This window comes from Lepisma saccharinum, chromosome 29 (assembly GCF_977018435.1).
Source record: "Lepisma saccharinum chromosome 29, izLepSacc3.1, whole genome shotgun sequence".
Classification (NCBI taxonomy): domain Eukaryota; kingdom Metazoa; phylum Arthropoda; class Insecta; order Zygentoma; family Lepismatidae; genus Lepisma; species Lepisma saccharinum.
This window is the reverse complement of record NC_139257.1, coordinates 41418629-41442566: the sequence shown is the minus strand read 5'-3', so window position 1 is coordinate 41442566 and position 23938 is coordinate 41418629. Positions and strand designations below refer to the sequence as shown.

The window sequence follows — 23938 nt, the reverse complement described above, 5'->3', positions numbered from 1 at the left end:
ACTGCAGGTACATAATGGAAACAACGGCATAATGTTGTCGCTTTGCACAAAATGCAAGTTTATTATATCAAAAGTGCTTATTTCTTGTGCAGCATTCTATGGTGAGTAAATACCTCCACGAACTTTTAAAGTGCTACAGAAACTCATTTCCGTAATAGTTTCTTCTGTAAATATGAAGAAATGTGTCTCCGATATAACAGACATTTACGAAAACTTTAATTTTTATATACTTTTACCAGAGTTATTAAAAAAAGTAATTACCTTACTCATACTGTTGCGTGCTCGCGTATACATTAACTTCACACAATCTAACAATGCACATGCAAGTTTGGCGCCAACAGGTATTATCAGTAGATAGGAGGTACCACCTGTATTAATCCTGATGCTATAAACTTTATCAACAAGTAGTACTAATGACGTTTTTACACTTTAACAAATGTTTGTGAGTTTTTAAGTTGAAGAATGAAATGGGTAAAGGTTTCGAACGAGTATTTTATTTCAAAACACATGAGAGAAAGATAAGTGTGTCAGCAACAATATTAACGTTATTTTCCTGTCGAGTGTGTTGTGTATTCAAACACACGCAGATTGCACTCAAGGTGTCGAGTTAATTTTGAAACATATGCACCGCATAATCCAACATTATTTATTTAACATCACATTGGTACTTAACAAATTATAACGAACTTCATTTATATAAGACAAAACACAATCTAATTTTACAATTTTAATGATCTTATAAGCTGTACAGTCTATTTACATACGTAGCGTCACACACGACAGAATGTTAAAGCTATGAAGTCTGCTCTACACACCTACAGCAAAAATGTCGTGTGGGTATTCTCGACAATTCTCTTCCGTGCTGATCAAGTATCCGCTTCAAGTTGTTCATTAAGAACCTACTGCATTTAAATTACTAAGATATATTGTTTTAACAATTTAAATTCAACTCGCGTTGTACAGTGGGATCCATGAGTATTGCCGTGCAAATTGTCCATGACTATTTTCAATAATTTTTCTCTTACATCCTGTGTGTTTTTAAGCGATGGATCTTTATGTATGCTGGTGCAGAAGTTGTCAACAGCTTGTTTTGAGTTTTCTTTTAATTCTTGAAGCTCTTATTGGGTCAAATAAAGTGCACGGACATGGTGATGGACAATCTGCACGGTAATACTCATGGATCCCACTGTACGTAGTCTAATATCTACATTTCTGTTATTCACCGTGAGACATTGGTCGCTAGAACTATGCCGAGTGTTTTGAAAACTGTTTTCAACCTTGCGGTTAAAACTTTGTAAAAGCTCGTCCGTTAAATTCAATACTTTTTCTGGTGTGCGATGAAATGGGCAGTGAACATAAGCAGCTTCTATTTCTGAGACTTGACGCGCACTCAGTTTTTTACGATCTAACCACCATTGAACCCAACATACATCAGCGTATGCGGGAAAGGCAGCATCAACCGTCATATTAGTTCGGTGAGTAAGTATTTTTTATTTTATTTTTCAATTTTAGCATGTCTGTTTAGTGTTAGACTAGGGTAAATTAGTCTTTGAAATTACATATTTACTTTTCTCGAATGAAGTACATGTATTTGTAATTTGTTTAAGAAAGCGTAAAACAAGGCTTCTTAAAGTACTCGATGTTAGCAAAAATATGATTACAGTATGTAACATTGTTATTCGTACACATAGAATTTCCGCGGAAATAATGTCATATCTACTAGTAAATGTAATCATTTTCATATATACCTGGAAATTAATGTTAATGAAGGTTTCACCAACAAATGTCAATAAAAATGTATGTTCAAAGTGTATAAACAGAGCATATAATTTGTGTGAAAAGAGAAAAACACGCTGTTTCATGCAACATTGTTATTCCTACAAGCAAGAATTTCAGTCTTCCTCGCATACAGCGCCACCGCTATTCCGGCGATTTCGTGCAGTTTGCAACTTCGTAACAAGTTTGAACATGCAGGCGCGCTCCCCAACAAGCGGAATGCTGGCGTAGGTATTGTTGTAGGCCTATCGTCTATCTATCAGCGTGTTCGAAATGGGCAAGGTGAAGGAACTTAGTTCCGATCTGAAGAATGTTATTATAAATTTGGCCTTTACAGGTTATTCGTTAAGAAAAATTGGACAAACAGTCAATAAATCACACTCCACACATCAATACATAGTAAACAAATTTAGAGAGGAAGGTTCAACACAGAATGTGCCGAGAAAACCAAAAGAGAGACGGTTGAATAAACGTGATGAACGCTTTATTTTAAAAAGAGTTCGAGAAAACCCCCGACTAAGTGTTCCTCAGTTACGACCGTTAGTAGAAAATGTTGCTGGCAAGATGATGTCCGATCAAACTGTCCGACGTGCCTTGTGGAAGCATGGATATCATGGCAGAATACCACGAAAGAGACCGTATGTAAATAAGGTGAATCGCAGGAATAGACTTTCATTCGCGAAAGAGCACATCCACAAGGACCAAGAATTTTGGGATAGTGTCATATGGTCAGACGAGTCCAAGATAAATATATACGGGTCATATGGGATAAATAGGGTCTGGAGAAAATCAAATAAAGACAATGATCACATTAACACAGTTCCAACAGTTAACACGGTGGTGGGTCATTAATCATTAATAATTTGGGGCTGTATGTCGTCCAAAGGTGTTGGTACCATCCAGTTTATTGATGGTATAATGGATGCATATGTCTATTTGGACATCTTGAAGAACAATGTAAAGCAGAGTGCCCAAAAATGGACATGCCGCCTATCTACAGATTCCAACAAGACAATGACAGTAAGCATAAGGCGCGAGTTAACATGAATTGGCTAATATGGAATGTGCCCAAACCACTACAAACACCAGCTCAAAGTCCAGACTTAAATCCCATTGAGCATTTATGGGCAATTTTGAAGAGGTGAGTCCATAAAGCAGGCGTCAAGTCCCAAGAAGAGTTGAAAACTGTTGTGCAAGCCGAGTGGAATAAAATAAGCTCTGAAACCTGTCGGAAACTGGTTAATTCTATGAAGAACAGGTGTCAAGCAGTAATTAAAGCCAAAGGATACGCATCAAAGTTTTATAACTGTCAGTCAATTTGCTCTGAATATACTTTTTTTATTTTATATTATTAAGTGTACGAATAGAAAAGTTGTACAAAAAATGGCATGTTTCTCTTTCAGTTTCACATAATTTATTATTGCCATTGGTTATACAGAATTTTGGTAAGATTTTATGTTCCTAATGATATTAGTTATTGAATTGTAAAGAAACAATGTCAAAAGAGTGTATTTCCTTTCAGATATTAAAGCATTTTCTTTGAAAATCCGTGTGTACGAATAAGAATGTTACATACTGTATAACCTGGGTGCACACCCCTACAAGTAATTCTACCAGCACTCATGCTTATGGGTCCCATGAAATGTAATATCCTTCAAGGTGGGTTCCGGACTGAAAAAAGTTGAGAACCACTGATCTGGACAGATTTAAAAGACAGGAGCAGAAAGTTGCAATCATTTGAAAAGAAGTAAAATGATGTTCATATAAAGGATCAGCATGTATGATATTGTAATCACTTAATTAGTAATGGAACTAGAAGAAATTACTACTACATTTAGTTATATCATTTAAAAAATAGTTCAATTAAAAAGTGATAATCGACATTTCTTTAATAAATGAAATGAAATTAACGCAGGAGAAGAACAAATTAACATCAGAGTAGATATATTTTCCTGTAGTTTGTTATCACAAGCATAAGAAAAGTTTTTCGTTGTGTCGTTTCAGGAGAACACACGCTCCCTTCACCACACATGTATTTTCATTTTGACTAAAGATACAGTTATAACAATGGTTAGCAATTTTTTAAACAAAAAGAATCCGTTATATAATGGATGATGTCAATGTTACATTCTTGTAATATAGCAACTTAACTGAAAAGAAGCAGTCTGTTTTATTTTTATTTCAGATAGAAAAAAAATTGATCACATTATCTTTTTATTTAAAATTATGAATCCCAAATATCTGAAATAAAAATAAAACAGACTGCTTCTTTTCACAGTTAAGTTGCTATATTACAACAATGTAACATTGACAACATCCATTACATAACGGATTCTTTTTGTTTAAAAAATCGCTAACCATTGTTATAACTGTATCTTTAGTCAAAATGAAGGGAACGTGTGTTCTCCTGAAACGTCACAACGAAAAACTGTTTTCTTATGCTTGTAATAACCGTAAACTACAAGAAAATAATTCTACAATGCAAGCAATGCGTACATACAAGAAAAGTGTAGATATAATATAGCATAAGTGAAAAATGATTACTTGCCTGAAATATCTGTACCATATCATTCCGAAATACTGAATAATTTGTGATTTGACTCCTGTTGTTTGTGTTGCTGCTTCCATGTCGATCTTCGAGGTTTTACGGAAGTACAGGAAGGAGACGAGCAAACCACTGAAATATTCAAAGAATAACGATAGAGGTGACACTTTTTGTAACTGGAAGGTAATCATCTCTCCACTCACACTAAACTCCGCGACAAGTTAAGTTTGCAGCAACTTTTCGCCCATGTAGACCCAAACGTGTGCGCAGAATATAGTTCCGCTGCAATAGTGCCGATTTTCTCAATGTCTGTGATATGAACAGCTCGGCGGTCGAGGCAAGACTCGCACGGGAGATGCTGAGCGCCGTTCTCGCGCGGTTTAATACATAAAACCTACTGCACACTTAACCTGTCGCGGGGTATAGCTCTCCCAGCTCCTCAGTCCTTTCTAAGCCTGGCATCTATGTAACAGTCCAGGCTAAGTATTCTCAGATCTTGAGAATTATTCCAAGGCCGTGTCCGAAAGGTGCAAGACCGTACTTGAAGCGAGCATCCTCGGTGTATGGTCTTGGAGTGCGGTCTTCAAGTCGTGGACTGGAAGTGTTCTCTTTCGAATTGCACTTCGACTGCAGCGCCAAATACGATCAGTAGATAAAACTGAGTACTCGTTGTTTTCGCCATTTAAACACTTGTTTTTCACAATAGAAATCACATAGCATTTTCAAATGCTCGTACACATACATTTCCACACATTAGAAGAACTATGACCAACAACTTGCTGGCCAATAACGTATATCTACCTGTGCTGTTCGCTTTCTACTTTAAACAAATGAACAACGAGTGTGGAAACCACGTGACCTAGTTACCAACCATCTGTACTGCACGCTGTGTACTTGCGCCCTTCTGTTCTTGGCGCTTTCGAACTGTACTAGGTGACGTCACTTCCGCCAAGACCAAACTTCAAGTCTGCACTTTGTACCTTTCGGACAGAGCCTTAAGGCTGATGTTATGTACCTATTAATATTATCCGGTCCTGATCAGCATCACGGACTCATTTGATGTATGGCACAAGTTGTCAACCTGCTGAAAATAGCCTTTACGCAGCTCTGTGTCAGACACCATGAAAATATGTAACAGGTACTGTATCCTTGCAATGATTGAGCCAGTTTCAGGGACGAAAGCTACCAAATTCTGCATAGCTGCGTACTCTCTTGAGGATGTATGAATCTCCCAGATGTCCTGCGTCATGTGAAACTAACTTGGTGAATTACAAGGTATTCTTGTTTAAAAAAAACGGCAAAGAAATGTGTTAGTTTTATATGAATCACCCTGTATAAAATAATCCCAAGGATACACTATATCGGCAACACTAAATATCAAAAGTTTAGTGTTTGAAACCTTTCGGAATTCTTTAAAAATGCTATATTTGTGCATGATAATCTATAGAATAGATATTGCTAAATTTCGATATTCTTTTCGGACTGATATAACCAAGATATTATAATTTATTTTATGAAGTTTAAAATATATTTGTCGTTCGTATCCCACAAAGAAATGCCTAATTACCTGATGTAGAAGAATGTATCCACAGCGTACGGAGCACTGATGATAGTTTGGAAGAGGAAGTTCTTGTCCATTTCTGATTTGAATAACTTATTCTCTGGAAAGATATAGTATACAGCGTAAAAATGTATATTCTCCCTGTAAATATTGGATGGAAAAGAAATTTGGATACCAAATAGGTTTCTGTATATGAGCCATTCCATGTGAAAGTGGACAAACAAGATAAATTGTATTTTTATTCAAAGTATCATTTGTTATGTATGAAATTAAAGGGAAAACATACAGAATTTGGAATTATTAGTACAAACATTAATTTCATGGATTTTAAGTAACATATTGTTTCAAATATATTACTTTTTGTAGTAGAAGTTGAGTTTTATGTGTGGTGTCTATACTTAATTTAGTTTCATTACCGTAAGAAAGCTAAGTAATTCTAATTTCGTTCTAAATGCCTCATTAATTAATTCTATATCTTAAGCTCTGAAGTATCATACTTAATTTCTGAAACAAACTTTAGTTTGGAGAATTTATGATGATTTTCATAGCTTTTATATTGTTCCATAATCCTACAAAATAAATTGTGTGCATGGTGTCACATCCGTCACAGGCAAAGAAATGTTTATAGAAAAGGTATGTAGTCATATTTTTAGAAACTAAAAGAATCTAAATGTCAAGTAAAGATCGCTTTGTGAAAATATAATGAAATTGTTTCAGTAAACCAATATATTTCAGAGAGTTTTCTGTCTCAGAAGTGTCACACCCGTCACAATTACAAAAAATATATTTTTTTGTAGTTAAAAATTAAGATGGGGAGGAATATTCTGCAATTAAATAACTTTCATCAAGGAAAATGAAATTACATGAATTGATAGAGTTGCATATTTGAAAGTGCTAAGATAATAGTTAAGAAATTAATGTAAATTTGTCTGAATGTCACACCCGTTACAAATTAATTACCCATATTGCTTAGTAATCAATTCATCGTAATTAGAAATTACAAGCACTGCATAATAGACAGTTGTCTGTATTTTTCTAGCTTATTGTGTTATAAAATATTGTGTTCCACACGCTCTCTTCACCTAACGTTATGTGTCAAGTACAGTATTTATCTATGAATAGATTTATTTACTGTTTAGAAGTGATCGGGAGCCATGGAGGAAACTATGAAATACGTTTTGTATATTTTGTTTCATAGGTTGTATAATATGAAGTTGATTTACTTTCCGGAATTTACACAAAGATGAGCATTAGATTGTGATAAAAAGGCTTTGCATTGTTAGTAGCTGCTAAAATTCATGCGTACCGCTACTAATTATAATACGCATAAAAATAATGATCATACTTTTCATCAGCTGGACCCAATAACCATTCTGGTATTCAATAAATAATCCATTTTAAAAATGTTTTGGCATTAATTTCTTTGGCAGGACAACTGTTTCTATACAAATTTTAGTAGTGGTGACTTGACTTGATCAACATTAAACAAGTATGTATTTTGGTAGTGTGTCTTTCTGGAGCGGTCTAGACCCTCTCCCACATACGCACTTGGGAATTACAAACAAATATATGCTTTCCATAAGAATATTACTAATTTCAAACATATCTGAAATATTATTCATTGACACGTTTGTTATTCCTGTAATGTTTTGAAACAATTATTTATTTCCAACTATATTTAACTAAAAGTTAAAATATACAAAACAGTAATTTTGCCTGTAGTATTATATGGGTGTGAAACTTGGTCCCTTACATTGAAAGAGGAACATAAATTGAGAGTATTTGAAAGAAGATCCTTAGGAAAATTTTTGGACCTAAAAGGGATGAGGAGACAGGTGAGTGGAGAAGGTTACATAATTTAGAACTACATAATTTGTATTCATGTCCAGATATTATTAGAATAATTAAATCAAGAAGACTTAGGTGGGCAGGCCATGTGGCACGAATGGGAGAGGACAGAGGAGTTTACAAGATTCTTGTTGTTATTAATATTATTATTATTATTATTATTTATTATCTCCATAGGGTTACAATAAAGCCATACAACATTTCATTTTGAACAAAATTAATACAAATAATGACTTGATGCCCTATATAGTAAAAAAAATACGCAAAAGCTACGTATAAGGAAAATGTGATGAATTTACATTAGTATATACAGTGTTCTATAGTAACAATGAAATAAAGAAAGTTTGAGTAATAAACATTTAGAAGAAAAGAAAGTGTAAAGTTGTGTGGGTTTGGAAATGAGTGTGTATGGAATTGCTGTTCGAAGTACAGGGATGAAAATTTTAAAATATATGTGTGTGGGTGGGGAATGGTGGGAAGGAGGAGGGGGGGGGGTAAGCACTGAAAATAATATTGGAAAACCTGATGGTAAGAGACCTGTAGGAAGGCTAATACGAAGATGTAGGGACAACGTTGAGATGGACCTAAAGGAAATCGGTAGGAATGGAAAAGAGTATATAGATCTTGCTCAAGATAGGGACAGATGGAAGGCCTGTGTTGCTGCAGCCACGAACCGTCGGGTTTAAGAAGGCTAGAGAGTTAGTTAGTTAGTTAGTATTTATTTCCATACTATCATTTATTATCCCTCGAAATACAAGAAGGAACGTTCTGAATTTTCGCCATTCTACATGTTTCTTCAGTTGCAACATTGTAGGTCAGTATCAATGTAAAGCGTCACGATTACATTCAGTAAACATGTTTAAATGCAATGGACATCTAAAAATATCTGATCCATACCTGCGAACTTGTAGGTGACGGAACATGTGTGACCAAGAAGGATCCACATCATACTGATGAATCGAATCCCATGAACTGGCGCCAGGGTATCTTCCCCAACTTCTGGATGGCAAATTTTCTTCAAATTTGACCAGATCGAAAAGGAAATTAGTAAGTTGGCCAGAGCCCCTGTTAAAAGAAATATAAATGCTTCATTAGAGCAATTGAATTCCCCTTAACGTTCGATTCGACCTTTGGCAGCCTTAAGGGCGATTTTTTTCTTCAAATTTTCCTCTTCATTCGAAACACCGCTGTGATATTCCAAAATATGAAAAATTACATACGCTTAGATTTCCTTCTAAAGCAATGTGAATTTTCGTGTAGTTTTCTTTTACTGTTATCTAGATATTCTCAAGAGTTTCGCGATTACGTAAGTCTATTAAATTATTGATAATATCTATACTGCAGGAGGCCTTAGAAAGAGCGCTTCGCGGGCTAACAGCAGACTTCGCTCGCACACTGTTGCCGATGCTCTCGTGTCATCTGATCCTCAGCCGTACAAACAGACCGAGGTAGCAAGAGACAGAGGTCACTCACCCTTCCAGAAGGGTGCAGGGAGCTAGCTGTGGCAACCGCGCTCGCTCATTCGCGGACCTGATTGGTTCTCGCAGACACACCCCCATATTGTCGTCTGCTCCAAGCCAGCGAAGCATTCTTTCTAAGGCCTCATGGAGTATAGATAACAGCGAAAACAAACTACACGAAAATTCACGTCAATGCTCTAGAAGCAATTCTTAGCGCAATTTTTCATATTTTGGAATATCACAGCTGTTTTTCGAATGAAGAGGAAAATTTTAAAAAATCCCCCTTTCAGCTGCAAATGTCCAGTTGAGCCTTAAAAGCTACGTACCAGTGGTGGACTATAATTATTTTTCAAAAAAATGAAATAACATTTATCATATTGTTACAGAAATGGTAGAAATCACTTCTGTCTAAGTGCTTTACTGATGCCGCCTTGAAATCAAGATTCCCTGGTTCGATACCCAGTAGAAGCACATGCTGGTTTCGGTACCACTTTAAGCTGTAGGTCCAGTCCCGATTAGCCAATCTGTGCATAAAATGGACTTAAAGCAAACTTAAACACCCTAAATTAATTTTGGTGATTTATTGCTGCTTTATTTATATCAACACTTCTAAGAAATATGATTAGTGTAGAAGATTACATATAAAACTAAGATTTTATGATACAAGCTGTTTATTTTCTACTTCAACTTACGACTACAGGAAACTGACAAACCGTTCGTTCCTACTAACAAATACTACCTTTTTATTATTATATTGTTTGTTATATTTTGAGAAAGATTGAACAAAATATTGTTGCTTTGTCGAGTAAGATTGGCCTTGAATTTCGAAAACATAATGTTGTTTTATTTGTTTGTGCATTTAAATATATGTAAATGACTTATACATATATACAAATTAATCGAACGTTGTTATTTAACCGCGTACGTGGACTGCATTTCTGCAGGCTAAGAAACTCTGGTGGCTGGACTCACAGTCAGTGTGTTGTGTCCTGTTGTGTTTTTGTGATTGTTCTTTCATCCATTTCATGGTATCACCTTTTATCCTCATGTCACGATTATCCAAAAGTGGCAGATGGAGGCACATCGTGGTTTGGATCCTACTTCAAACTGTAGGTCCAGTCTCGATTAGCCTTACTGTGCATAAAGTGGACTTAAATCACCAACTCAATCAATCAAAACGAAAAGTGTCAGAAAAGCAAAGTTATGTAAGGTTATCATCAAGCTGTTAAGAATTTACAAAATATTTATGCAACTACTAAAAAGTATTGGGTCGGTGCATAAGTTCGTAGCGTCTTGTTATGGGTTGGTAACACTGCGATGCCAAGACTTCCTTGTCCGTTATTCCATTGTTATTGCTTGTTTGTAGTCTTGTGTTCGTGAAAACACAGTGTATTCTAATTCTGTGCACATTTTGCTTATTTTGTGGACGTAACAAGAAGGAGTGTCAAGTGGACAAAGTTGAACATTTCCGGCACATTCGGCTCTTCGAGTTAACTGAGTTTAACCAAGGATCAAGTGCAGCAGTAGGAAGTCTTTCCTAATGAAGCTGCTCTTGAAACGTGACTAACTGAGTTCTTCAACTATAAAACAATTTGTGCTGTGACTAATGCCATATACTGAAAACACAGCAGTTCTTCAGGCGAGGCATCAAACTCCTCCCCTACGTTGGCAGATGATCATGGACTACATTACTGACTGAGTGAGTGTTGTTGTGACTGTGTATTGTTGGACTACAATAATTATGTTTCATCCAGAGGCGTGGCGTGCATGTAACCGTGTTACAGCAGGTAACAGCAAAATGTAAAGAAATTAAAAAGTTTTTTTCTCAATAAAATAACAACATTGTTAAATAAGTTAACCGACAGCGTTGCAGTTGAGTGTATATTGCAGAGGACATTTTTCTGCAGCCGACAAAAGGGAAGAGACAGGCCGTTCCGCTACCCTCAAGAGGCAACAGGAGGAAAGGGCCCCAATGCAAGGGAACAGCGGGGAAAGACTTGGAGGCAAGTGTGCTACGGGGTTATTCATATGCCTGTTTAGGGGCCCTGTTGCCGCTGCGCCCTACCGATCAGCAAGTGTTGTCAGATTGGATTTCCAGAAAAGAGCTAAATCCCGCCTGAAACGGGGATACTATTTCTCTGAAGCAACAAGAGCTAGACTGCAAAGCCAAAGCTGGATTTAACTACAAGTCAGTGGCGTACGCAAGGGGGGGGGGTACGGGGTTTAAACCCCCCCTTGAGCTTGTGAAATATTATGAGAAATGCTGTGGAAAAAAATAAATGGCCAATTTTTCAATCAAATATCTGGAACAATAATATTACTATTACTACTTCTACTACTACTACTACTACTACTAATAATAATAATAATTTGAATTATTATTTCCATCCAGCATGGAGAAAAGCACAGCATTCCAAACACAGGCGTCTTTCAGAGTGATGCCTTGAAAATAAACACGAGTTTATGAGGTTAGGTTAGGGTAACTATGATTTAAAAGAGAAAAAAGTTGTTTTGTATCTCAGTTGCTACAATATTTAACACACTGGCGTATGCAGTGATTTTTTTTTCGGGAGGGGCTGGAATAATAAATGTGGATAGCACATGGCTTCTTTTTGGAGGGCAGGATGCATAAAATATTTCGTATTTTTGGAGCTTTTCAGTCTATTAAAATTGTATTCAAAGACAAAAATGGTAATCGGGATTTACTTTAAAAGAGGTTTCGCATTTACACATTTTGATTTTTTAAAGTTCTTAATGGATTTTTATTTGAAAATTCTGATTTTCTCAAAATTTCGGTAGGGGTGGATCACCATCGGCCACCCCTCTACGTACGCCAGTGTTCAACGAACATGTATTTTTTTGTGTGTGAACAATGAGAATTAACTAAATAAAGTTATTGGTACGTTGTAAGAGGCTAATGTATAGACAAAGGCTAGGCGAACAAGAATACAGCCACCAGTCCGCCTTCCCATTGTATTGTTTACCGCAGCACGTTTGAATGTCTTCTCTCTTTAAAATGTCTCACCTTGTTGACTAGACAATTATTCAAACGACAATAAGCTTAACTATTACAAAATTTTTTGTTGGTAAGAACAGCGAGACAATTCAGATGTGAATTATCAGGGACATTTATGCGGGAAAGAAGCCGGAAAAAATCCGACTAATTCCGGGAAACGAACCCGGATCGCCCGCGTGGTTGTCAGACGCTCTACCGACCAGACCATCGCAGCTCCTTGGATGAGTTCCATACTTTGATTATTTCCATTTATTTTAATATATTTTCTTGTTTTTATGGATTTTCTTTACACTTGAAATGTCTCACCTCGTTGACCAGACAATTATTTCGTAACAAAGAAACAAAAATATGCTCCCAGGATTTGATAAAAATCGAATGACTAGAAAGTAATTTCGTTCTATTGTTTTCATAAATACAATATTAATGTAGATCTCTACTACTTAATAGTAGTAGTCGTGGTATTAGTAGTATTATTAGTATTAATTTAGCTAATTAATTAATTATAAGTATTATTAATCAATTGTGATTATTATTATTTAATTAAAGAATAATAAAACAATGGTAATGTGAATTTGGAAAAAAGTTTTAGAAATAACACCCCCCTTGATGAAATCCTGCGTACGCTACTGCTACAAGTGAAACCGTTTACATAATAGACGAAAAGATAAGTACTTGCGATTCGTGATTTGGACAAACCTTGCTCCAAAAAACTAAGTTAGCATCAGTAGTACGTACATCTGGACTTCATCCCACCGCTGGAGGAGGGGAATTCTATCGTCTGCTCACCGCAGAAACGTCAAACTGACCCGAATGTGTGGTTCTTCTTCCCCTTTCCACCTCTTTGCAAAGAAACAGAGATGGTTGGCAAGGCTCGACCGATTTTCGCGGTAACTCTCTCATGAGTGGTAGTTCTTTCTAGGAGTGATTGTGGCTAAATAAATCATTGAGCGGATTGTAAAAAAAAAAAAAAAAAAGAGAACAAAAATCCAAATCAAAAGCATGTTTTTTTGGGGGGGCGGGCGATAGGGTGGAGATGATAACGTCTGATTGCCGGTAACACTTTTGAAAAAGTCACGCCACGCCACTGCTTTCATCTTGCCATCTATGTACTTGTGTTAATTAATTATTGTATTCCTGTTAACGTATGTTATAAAACGCTACGAATTTATGCACCGACCCAATACAATGCTTTTTATATCCTGTGATCTGTTGGATCAGATTTTTTCTATATTTGCTGGATGCAAATTATGCGAGCTGGATTTGCGCGTGTTCACTTTTTAGTTGATGCTCTCTCATTGGGAGAAACAAACTGCTTGAATATGGTTATGAGCAGTTTGGACAATTGAATCTTTGAACTTAGTCACCTGCAAAGAAAATGGGACACCTGGATCTGGAAATACTGCCTTCCCATATTGTGTTGTCTACAGTGGCGTACGCAAGAGGGTTACGGGGTTTAAACCCCCCCCTCGAGCTTTTGAAATATTATGAAAAATTCTGTGGAAAAAATTAAAAATGGCCGATTTATCACAGTCAAAGATCTGCGACAATACTACTACTACTACTACTACTAATAATAATAATAAAAATAATAATAATTTGAATTATTATTTCCATGCAGCACTGAGAAAAGCACAGCATTCCAAACACACGCGTCTTTCAGAGTGAATGCCTTGAAAATAAACAGAATTCTTGAAAATAAAATATGAGGGCACCTATGATTTAAAAGAGAAAAAAGTTGTTTTGAATCTCATCTGCAACAATGTTCAATGAACATGTATTTTTTTTGTGTGTGTGAAGAATGAGCATTAACTAAAGAAAGTGGCTAATGTATAGACAAAGGCTAGGTAGACAAGAATAGCTACACTGTAACCAATCCACCTTCCCATTGTTTACCGCGGCACGTTTCAATTTCTGAATTCAATTTACAACAATTTTAACTATTGTAAAATGTTTTGTTTGTAAGAACAGCGAGACAATCCAGATGTGAATTATCGGGGACATTTATGCGGGGACAAAGCCGGAAAAATTACAACCAATTCCAGGAATCGATCACGGATCTCCTGAGTGGTTGTCATACCCTACCGACCAGACCACCGCAGCTCCTTGGATGAGTTCCATACTTTGATTATTTCAATTTATTTAAATATATGTTCTTGTTTTTATGGATTTCCTTCACACGTAAAATGTCTCACCTCGTTAACTAGACAATTATTTCGTAATAAAGAAACAAAAAAAACCTAGAATTTGTCAAAAATCGAATGACTAGAAACTAATTCGGTCTATTGCTTTCATAAATACTATATTTATATAGATCTCTACTACTTAATAGTGGCAGTGGTACTAGTAGTATTATTAGTAGTAATTCAACTAATTAATTAATTATAAGTATTATTAATTAATTATGAGTATTATTATTTAATTAAAGTGTAATAAAACAATGGTAATGTGAATTTGGAGAAAGTTTTAGAAATAACCCCCCCCCCTTGATGAAATCCTGCGTACGCTACTGAGTTGTCTAACTATACGGCGATGAGCCGACTTCAATAACAAATTTCCAATGGCAAGTTCTTCAACCGCCGTAGAGTTATGCAACACACAACGCTTTGCAGGAAAGCCAGTATTTCAAGTTTGCGGGTGACTGTACAAATATACACATGTATCCCAGCCTTATCTACTTATATTTGATAACGTAACTCATTTCTAGCAAATAAAATCCCAAATTATATAATCTCTCACCTTCCTCATTCTGCTCTGACTTGTTCGGTTCCACAGGAACGGCCACCTCCACGCTGTTTCCATTACATTCGCCATTTACTGCAAAAACAAAGAACTGGGGTTACCATGGGAACGTTACCATCCACTCACTATTAAATTTACCATAAAAAATTATAACGTGGTAATGTGACTCGTGAAATGTTAGCAATTTTCCTTCACATATTATGAAAATAGAGATTTAGTAATATAATACAATTTTAATTTAATAGATGTATAACAAAGCTCTGAAAATGAAGCAAGGGAGAATACATATGTAAACTCAAGTAAAAATAAACCCAATTTATAGTTATATTTCATACATTACGAATGTCTTTGCTTCATTGTTTCAACTTTTCGGCAATAAATGATTGTAGTTCCACGCAAAGTTGCATGTAATTTTAACTAAGATGTTAACAAAACTAATTAACAATTACTAATATTTTTATAAATGTTAATAAACAGTACTATCCTATTGGTAACGTTCCATATTTTGTTGTTTTGTAAGAGCAATAGTGGCCAACAGCTAAGTGGCAGACTATAAGATTGGACAAAACAGATTTTTGGGCCAGTTGTCATCTGCATCCTTTGCCGTTTCTGCCTCTGGCTGGGTCACCATGGAAGTCAAGCCTCTTCATTTTCTTCTGGTCTTCCACCACTCCTCTCTTTCCATGGTGTTCCAATCTTGTCCTCGTCTCCTAACACTCTCCGGTATCTGCTCTTTCCACAGACATCTCGGCCTTATTCCCACTCCTTGTGCATTGTAAGCTCTTACTGGTAGACTTTCTGCATCCATCCTCTTCATGTGTCCGAACCATCTCGACTATGCCTGATCTATCCTGTCCTGAATCTTCACCACACCCACTGTTTGTCTGATCTCCTCATTCCTTATTCTATCCCTTCTAGTCTTCCTCAATATACTCCTTAAAAATTTCATCTCCACTGCCTGCATCTTTAATTGTCTCTCTCTGTCATTGTCCAAGTCTCTGCTCCATATGTAATTATTGGCACATAGTATGTGTTATATATTACCTTCTTGCATTTCTGGCCAGTTGTAACAGATCTAGTAATGTGACATAAGCCCTAACATGTATGAAACAATTAACTTTTTCAGATGTTTCTTTAACTGAAAAACTGCTTTTGGACGCCAGGTTTGAACATGACGACAGAAGCTTAATTTGGATTATCTGTTTGTCATGCTGGCTAACATTCTGAACATCTCTACGAAAACACAATTTATAAAATGTTTTCTCACGTCATCCGGGGGAAAATGGTCTACCGCTTTAAGTGGTCGACTTTCGATGTCCTTCTTCAGTACTCAAAATCATCGTCGCGATTAGTCAAAGGAAGAATAAAAGCGACATAAAATAACAAAAATCCAAATTTGACTGGGGTAAATGTAACACCTCCAAATATTTTGGGTCCGTACACCAAATACTTTATCATTCCAAAAAGATGATACTTGTAACCTTGTGATTGCATCATGCTATTTTTTGTGGTTGGAATTTGTGGTTAAATTACTATAATAACTGCAGAAATCTCCTCCCCACACACACAAATGTCAACCTTCTTTCCAAGTAGTACACCCTGGACCCATTTGGCAGACGAACGAGACTCTGGCCAATGGCCAGTATAATCTTAATGGGGCTTATGCCGTCCATTTGTGTTTGCCCCCTCATCTATTTAATCACAGATTTAATCTTATCATTAAAGCTAGGATTTGTATGTAATTACATATTCTATTCCTTTCTAGAAACATACCTTGAACACGAAAATGTAAACGAATTATATAACTGACATCATTTTGCATAAGTTTTATGTTACATATTTTTACATATTTGCCAGGATATTACATATTTGCTAATTTACTTTACATAAAACAACATATTTCGGCATTTTTTTTCTATCTTGATCCTTTTCCCTATATTTTCGATCTCTGAAATATGATGAAGAAAATCTGTATCTCATGTGATGTCATATTTTCTAATCAATGAGATGGATGCATAGTGCTTATGGTCGTCTAAAATTGACTGCCAAGTCGAAAGACAGGCTGAAGAGAAAAAATACTGGAAATGTTATTTATCGAAAAATACTGGAGCTTCTCCCCCCTTTCCCCTTTCTGGTAACATATTTTCGTTTCGCTTTTAGGTTTAGTCAAAGCACCTAGAAACTTGGCGTCGGTGGACAAGAAAGCTACTTTCCTGAAGGTAGAGAGTTACACAATATGTTCCCTTGTACAAAAAGTGCAAAAGTAACTATGTTTTTTTCATTCAATTGTTCTTACTGCAGACGCTTTTTTTTTTTACAATTTGTTTCGAAAGTTACGAAGAGATCTCGTGCATTTTTACATATTCAACAATAATTTGGGCTGTGAAAAGTAATTAATAGTTGACAATATTGGTTTCTTAAATATGTACACGTTGCTGTGCTTTTTTGAGATTCTAATTTCATACAAATTTTAATTTGAACAGCTTATGTCTTTAAAATCAAGTTGAATATGTTCAAATAAAATAATATCTAGCAGAATTCTTCAAATTCCTTGGATACTCGATTATTATTAACCCTTCAGTGCTACGTACATGGTATTTAGGGGTCCTGAGGACCCCAAATATAAAATGCAGCTATAATGTATATGGCCACTGCTTTAATGATTCTTTTTTCAATCATATGTTTACAAAACTGAATAAATTTGCAAAAAAATTAATCCTGATCATTTTCAAGACACTGTGAAACAACATTTTGAGCACAGCTTGCACACTGGACACTTCCACAAAAAAGTTACATAAACAGTACTTTGGGGTCTACAGGACCCCACTTACTCAACAGTGTGAACAAGACTGGCTTTCCTGCAAAACTAATGGCTTTTCTAAACTCTTCACCAGATGTGAGAAAACTACAGAGATGGGCAGTCTGCAGAGCAAAGCCATCTGGTGGCAGTCACAAAAACATATCAGCCTTGGTCCTCAGGACCCCAAAGTAGCACTGCAGGGTTAATATTACATATTCTATGATATTATATGTTTAGCTACATATCCTTTGATAATACATATTTAGGTACATATTTTGTCAATTATTGTTTCATATTTATGTACATTAAAATGTATATTTAATCTTTATTATAAATATTTTTAATATGATTCTTTGTAATTGGAACTATTGGTTCTGTTAAGGATCTTTTGCTAAATAAATAAATAAATAAATAAATATTTTGTAGTGTGATATTACATAAAAATCCGGGCTCTAATTATCATCACTCATCATCTTTCCAATTAGCCAAAGTGGCAGAAAGGCATAAATAAAATAAAGAAAATCATTCGTTCACTTTACATATTAAAGAAAGGTGATCTAATACATATGTTCCATCTTAAGAACGTAATTTCATTGAGCTTACCTTTAGCAGTTGGAAGTCCACTCATTTTCGCATGAAGAGCTCCAGATATGGTGTTTATGTTCGGGTCCGTTTCTCCAGCTTTCCTGAACTTGTTTCCGAGTTCGTAGGGGTACTTGCAACACTGGATGATGGCCGGCGTGACTCGGTAGCTGTTGTGTCGCTTCATGATCTTCATCAAGTCGTACGTCGTGCCTGCGATAATTAGTCCCCCAACGATGGCACACACTATCCTGGAAAATGAATTAATGGCGGTTTTACTCGAAAGACATAGTGAAATTTAAAGTTTAAGGCGACGCCAATATTTTCGAAAATTCCGTCTTTCGAAAAACCGCTACGGTATTCAAAATTCTGAAAAATTACATTTGATTCGAATTCCTTCTATAGTTTCAGTTTCATTTGCATCTTAACTCTAGCTGTTTAGCCCCTATTTTTTCACCTGTGATTTGTTTTTTAAAAAATTGAAAATAGATCACATTGTTCCCTAGGGTATTCCCAAAATTTCTGTATTATTTTCGTTCATAAAAACATAGATGTAATGGAAAATAGGAGTCAAAATGCACTTGGTGGTCATTTGATTGGATGTTATTCAAGACACTCATGCCAGTGACAGTATACATTGACTGGTAATGATAGTACCTTTTGTAATTATTATAATTAATAAACAACTGTCCCTCTATGAGCAAGAAAGCATTCTTGAAAATTAGGGATGTGACGAAGCTGAAAATTTACCGATGCCGATGTACTCACCGATAATTTTTGGATCCGATATCGATATTTAACCGATTCCGATACATAAAATTATTCAACAGAAATGGGATGTTATTTTCAGCATGACAAAAATAAATTTGCTACGTGCATTTCTATTGCATATCATATGTATATACATATATATTTTCAAGAGATGCGAATGTACATTTGCATCTACAAAAGGTGGTTATGTGAACCTTTAAGAAGAACATGGATTCTCAAGAAATTAAACATTAGTACACAAGCAGTTCTTTGAAATGCAAAATGAATTCTTGTTCTGCCAGATTTAACTTCAGAAACACGAGATTTGGAAGCACTTCAGGAAGTAACCTACTTCTTCTCTTATCGCAAATCTGTTCAGCAACACTGAACACTCAATCACTGAATACTGATGCAGCAGGTATGCCCAAGTATTTCCTCAGCACTTGCTTCAGGTTTGAATACTCACTTTTGAATTTCCAATACAACAGCAGATCCTGGTTCAGCAATGTACTGTTTTATTTCAGATTTATAGTTAGGTTGATCCTCTGAATGAGTTTGCAATAATTTTATTACAAAAACTCTACAATAATGACGAATCATAACCTAATTTTCAATAAATCTTACAAAACTAAAATATAAAACTTATTAGAAGGTAAAAACTCTAGTATAATCTGTACCGGTTTAAATATCGGATTTTTGCCGATTCCGTTACCGATGCCGATGTGTCAATTTCGGCCGATTTTCATACACCTGTAATCGGCTTCCGCGCATCCCTAATGAAAATATATTATGTTTTTTGTGACTTTTAGTGAATGGTAAAATATGTGTGTGGCACTCATGCAATAATACATTTTTATTTTTTATTAATTATGGTAATTTTTGTAATTATTATAATTAATATATAAATGCACATATATAATCAACAAAGGAGGAAGTGATTCAATATCAAAATTATTTCTTGAATTTTAGTGATATAATAAAGTGTTAGTCTATGAGCGCGCCCCTCAGGAAAGTAAGTTTCCCGTACGGCACTTGCAAGCTAGGGTTAACGTGATTTTATTTCGCCGATGTCTACATATTTGCAATAGTTCAATGGCTACAAAAGCCTACTGTCCATACAGCTAAAGAAAGTCTTACAAAGATTCAGGTGAATGTCCTGGAAACAATTGTAAGCAGATGACAGTTTTCAGAAATTGGAATATTGTAGCCGTTTTTCGAGAGGAGACGCTTTGGCTGGTGTTGGACGAAAGTCGAGGGGAACCTTAAATGTACATATCTTTGGTCTTCTCGGAAATGATTGAATTTATGAGGGAATTTTGTCTGTATTTTAGAAGAAAAATCCAATCCCGCGAAACGCTCTTTCTAAGGCCTCCTGCAGTATAATTACTTCGCCAAGTGATCCGGCTGAAGCGCTTCAAGTAACTTGCGACAAGCATATTACACAGGCGACCTTCAGTAGATCTTTAAACTACGCTGTCACGGGAATCGACAGGAAATCAGTCGAAATAACGTAACGCCAGCCTTATGGAAAAAACACGGTTAAGAAGTTTCATTTCAGGACCGTGCCTTGTCTCCTAAATCAGCGGAGACGATCATCTCTACAGGTAAACGACCAACCCTTTTCTGTTGTTATCATGACCCTGCCTCGATTAAGATCCCTAACAAACCCGCAGGGGTTTTATACGATCCAAACAAAACTGAAAACAGCTTTATTTGGAGTTCCGTTCCTCTGGTTCTTATGCGACGATTTGCGGGATCAAATTTCAAAGTAAAGCGTGTTACAAACAGTATTTGTTTTTTGTTTCTTTTTTGTGTTTTGTGTATAACTCTGTATGCTTGGGTTTCTTCCATGGTTCAGTGTAGTTTGAAAGAGCCCATAAGATTTGAACTTTCAGCCCTCCCCCATGCGACGAGGGAGGAAGTATAAATATGGCCTCTGACAGAGGACAGGACAGAGTGTGTTATGAACCGGATAGCAGAAGGGAGAGCGATCTTCGGGCTCCAGTGGCCTCCCATGAGATAGAGCATCCCGAGGCAGTTCTGCCGATGCTTAGCTTCCACTTGGCAGTTCTGCCGATGCTTAGCTTCCACTTGGCAGTTCTGCCGATGCTTAGCTTCCACTTGGCAGTTCTGCCGATGCTTAGCTTCCACTAGGCAGTTCTGCCGATGCTTCGCTTCCACTTGGCAGTTCTGCCGATGCTTAGCTTCCACTTGGCAGTTCTGCCGATGCTTAGCTTCCACTAGGCAGTTCTGCCGATGCTTCGCTTCCACTTGGCAGTTCTGCCGATGCTTAGCTTCCACTTGGCAGTTCTGCCGATGCTTAGCTTCCACTTGGCAGTTCTGCCGATGCTTAGCTTCCACTTGGCAGTTCTGCCGATGCTTAGCTTCCACTTGGCAGTTCTGCCGATGCTTAGCTTCCACTTGGCAGTTCTGCCGATGCTTAGCTTCCACTTGGCAGTTCTGCCGATGCTTAGCTTCCACTTGGCAGTTCTGCCGATGCTTAGCTTCCACTAGGCAGTTCTTCCGATGCTTAGCTTCCACTTGGCAGTTCTGCCGATGCTTAGCTTCCACTTGGCAGTTCTGCCGATGCTTAGCTTCCACTTGGCAGTTCTGCCGATGCTTAGCTTTCACTTGGCGTTCTGCCGATGCTTATCTTCCACTTGGCAGTTCTGCCGATGCTTAGCTTCCACTTGGCAGTTCTGCCGATGCTTAGCTTCCACTTGGCAGTGTTGCCGATGCTTAGCTTTCACTTGGCGTTCTGCCGATGCTTATCTTCCACTTGGCAGTTCTGCCGATCCTTAGCTTCCACTTGGCAGTTCTGCCGATGCTTAGCTTCCACTAGGCAGTTCTGCCGATGCTTAGCTTCCACTTGGCAGTTCTGCCGATGCTTAGCTTCCACTAGGCAGTTCTGCCGATGCTTAGCTTCCACTTGGCAGTTCTGCCGATGCTTAGCTTCCACTTGGCAGTTCTGCCGATGCTTAGCTTCCACTTGGCAGTTCTGCCGATGCTTAGCTTCCACTTGGCAGTTCTGCCGATGCTTAGCTTCCACTTGGCAGTTCTGCCGTGGGGCTCAAGTTAGAGGAATGTAAATAATGTAAATTAGATAATTATTGGAAGAATCCGAGCCTTGTTTTGTTGAATTGTAAATAAATGTATAAAGCCCATTTCTGCGAGTTTTCAGCAATCACCCTGCAACATTAATTCAGTAAGTTCTTGCCTGTGATTGATTCTTTGGTTCCGAGCGCTCTGGTCAGGAACGGCATGGGAACCCAGGACTAACGAGCCTATTTAGTTGTTTATTTGGGGTTTTCCTGTCAGAAGCGGCCCGGTAAGGGTGGAGTGTTGCGGAACAGAGAATTATTGGGGTCTCGTCCTTGGATTTTTTAAAGGACACAGGCAAAGAAAGGGAAACTGAATAAGCAGGAACAAGTGCCAACGAAAATGTAGCACATGCCACCTTTCTTGTTACCGGTAATAAAACTTGGGTCAAATAGATCCTGAAGTACTCGCTTTCTCACAAAGCGTTAAGTGTGTTGCATAATTCTGCGGCGCCGGTAGTATTTCCCATTGAAAATTTTCTATTAAAATTCCACTTATCGCCGTGGAGTTAGGCAACACACATAACGCCTCGCACGGAAGCGAGTATTTCAAAATCTAAGTGTCTCATTTTTTGACGGTCACTGTACATGACGATGCTTAAAAATGTAAAACTCAAATTCTCCTTTTTGGGAAAATCACCACCACCTCTGAACTGTCTTCCGATAGACTACTGCTCATATCACAATTTTGTTCTGTGTGTGAAATCCCGATGAAACCTGGAGTGGCCTGTTTCTACTTCCTGTGACCTTCCCACTCTTCCTATGCGGGTGGTGCAATGCGGCGAATAAAAGTATTTTTCTCTCAATGCTTTGTTGTTCCGAAAGTGAATTTATGAAGATAGACTTTCTACTACGACAATACATTTCACAGGAAGTGCAAAATCATTACGGAAGACTACTTTCGCCGTAATCCAGTGGACTCGGTTATACGTAAAGGTCGTTGATGCAAATCGCTGCATGAGGAAAAACATGTTCGGAGAAAGATTTCCAAATTTTCTCCACGAATTCACATTACTGTTTGCTTTCCGAAGTTGATACTGAATAAGTATTTTTAAAATTCAGTATTTGGAATGTAGTCTACTGGCTAATGCTGTCTTTCATCTTGTAATCATGGAACGAGTTAAGTCTTAATTAAATCGTTTATTAGCTTCTTATCAATTCGTTCATTAGCTTCTTATCAGTTCGTTAATTAGCTTCTTATCCGTTCGTTCATTAGCTCCTTATCAATTTGTTTATAGGCTTATTATAAGTTCGTTTATTAGCTTCTTATCAATTCGTTCATTAGCTTCTTATCAGTTCGTTCATTAGCTTCTTATCAGTTCGTTCATTAGCTTCTTATCAGTTCGTTCCTTAGCTTCTTATAAATTCGTTTATTAGCTTCTTATCAGTTCGTTCATTAGCTTCTTATCAATTCGTTCATTAGCTTCTTATCAGTTCGTTCATTAGTTTCTTATCAATTCGATCATTAGCTTCTTATGTGATGTCCTGCTAAAAATGTACTGTATTTCACTGGCGTACGCAGAGAAGGGCTTATAAGCAAAATTTCTTAAATTTTGAGAAAATCAACCTTTTGAAATAAAAGCAGTGAATAATTCGGGAAAATCCAGAGTGTTAAATGCAAAAAACCCGTTAAAATGACCCCTTATAATCGCTTTTCAGGGTAGAAAGTTCTAAGTAAGCGAAATATCTTATTATATGTACCGTCCCCATAGAAATTAGCCATGTACTATCCACATATATAATTCCAGCCCTTCCCCCCAAAC

The 23938-nt window shown here is 36.8% G+C and overlaps 1 protein-coding gene across 1 annotated transcript in view; it reads right to left on the bottom strand.

The window, feature by feature from the left end:
- The window catches only part of LOC145981469 (nose resistant to fluoxetine protein 6-like), a 146937-nt gene that overhangs the window by 36301 nt on the left and 86698 nt on the right, over positions 1–23938 (bottom strand). The window contains exons 4-8 of the mRNA XM_083114700.1: positions 18349–18578; positions 14943–15020; positions 8628–8795; positions 5889–5982; positions 4325–4453 (exon numbers count right to left, since the gene is read on the bottom strand). Of these exons, the coding sequence (XP_082970826.1) occupies positions 4325–4453; positions 5889–5982; positions 8628–8795; positions 14943–15020; positions 18349–18578 (699 nt within the window). The remainder of the gene's footprint in view (positions 1–4324; positions 4454–5888; positions 5983–8627; positions 8796–14942; positions 15021–18348; positions 18579–23938) is intronic.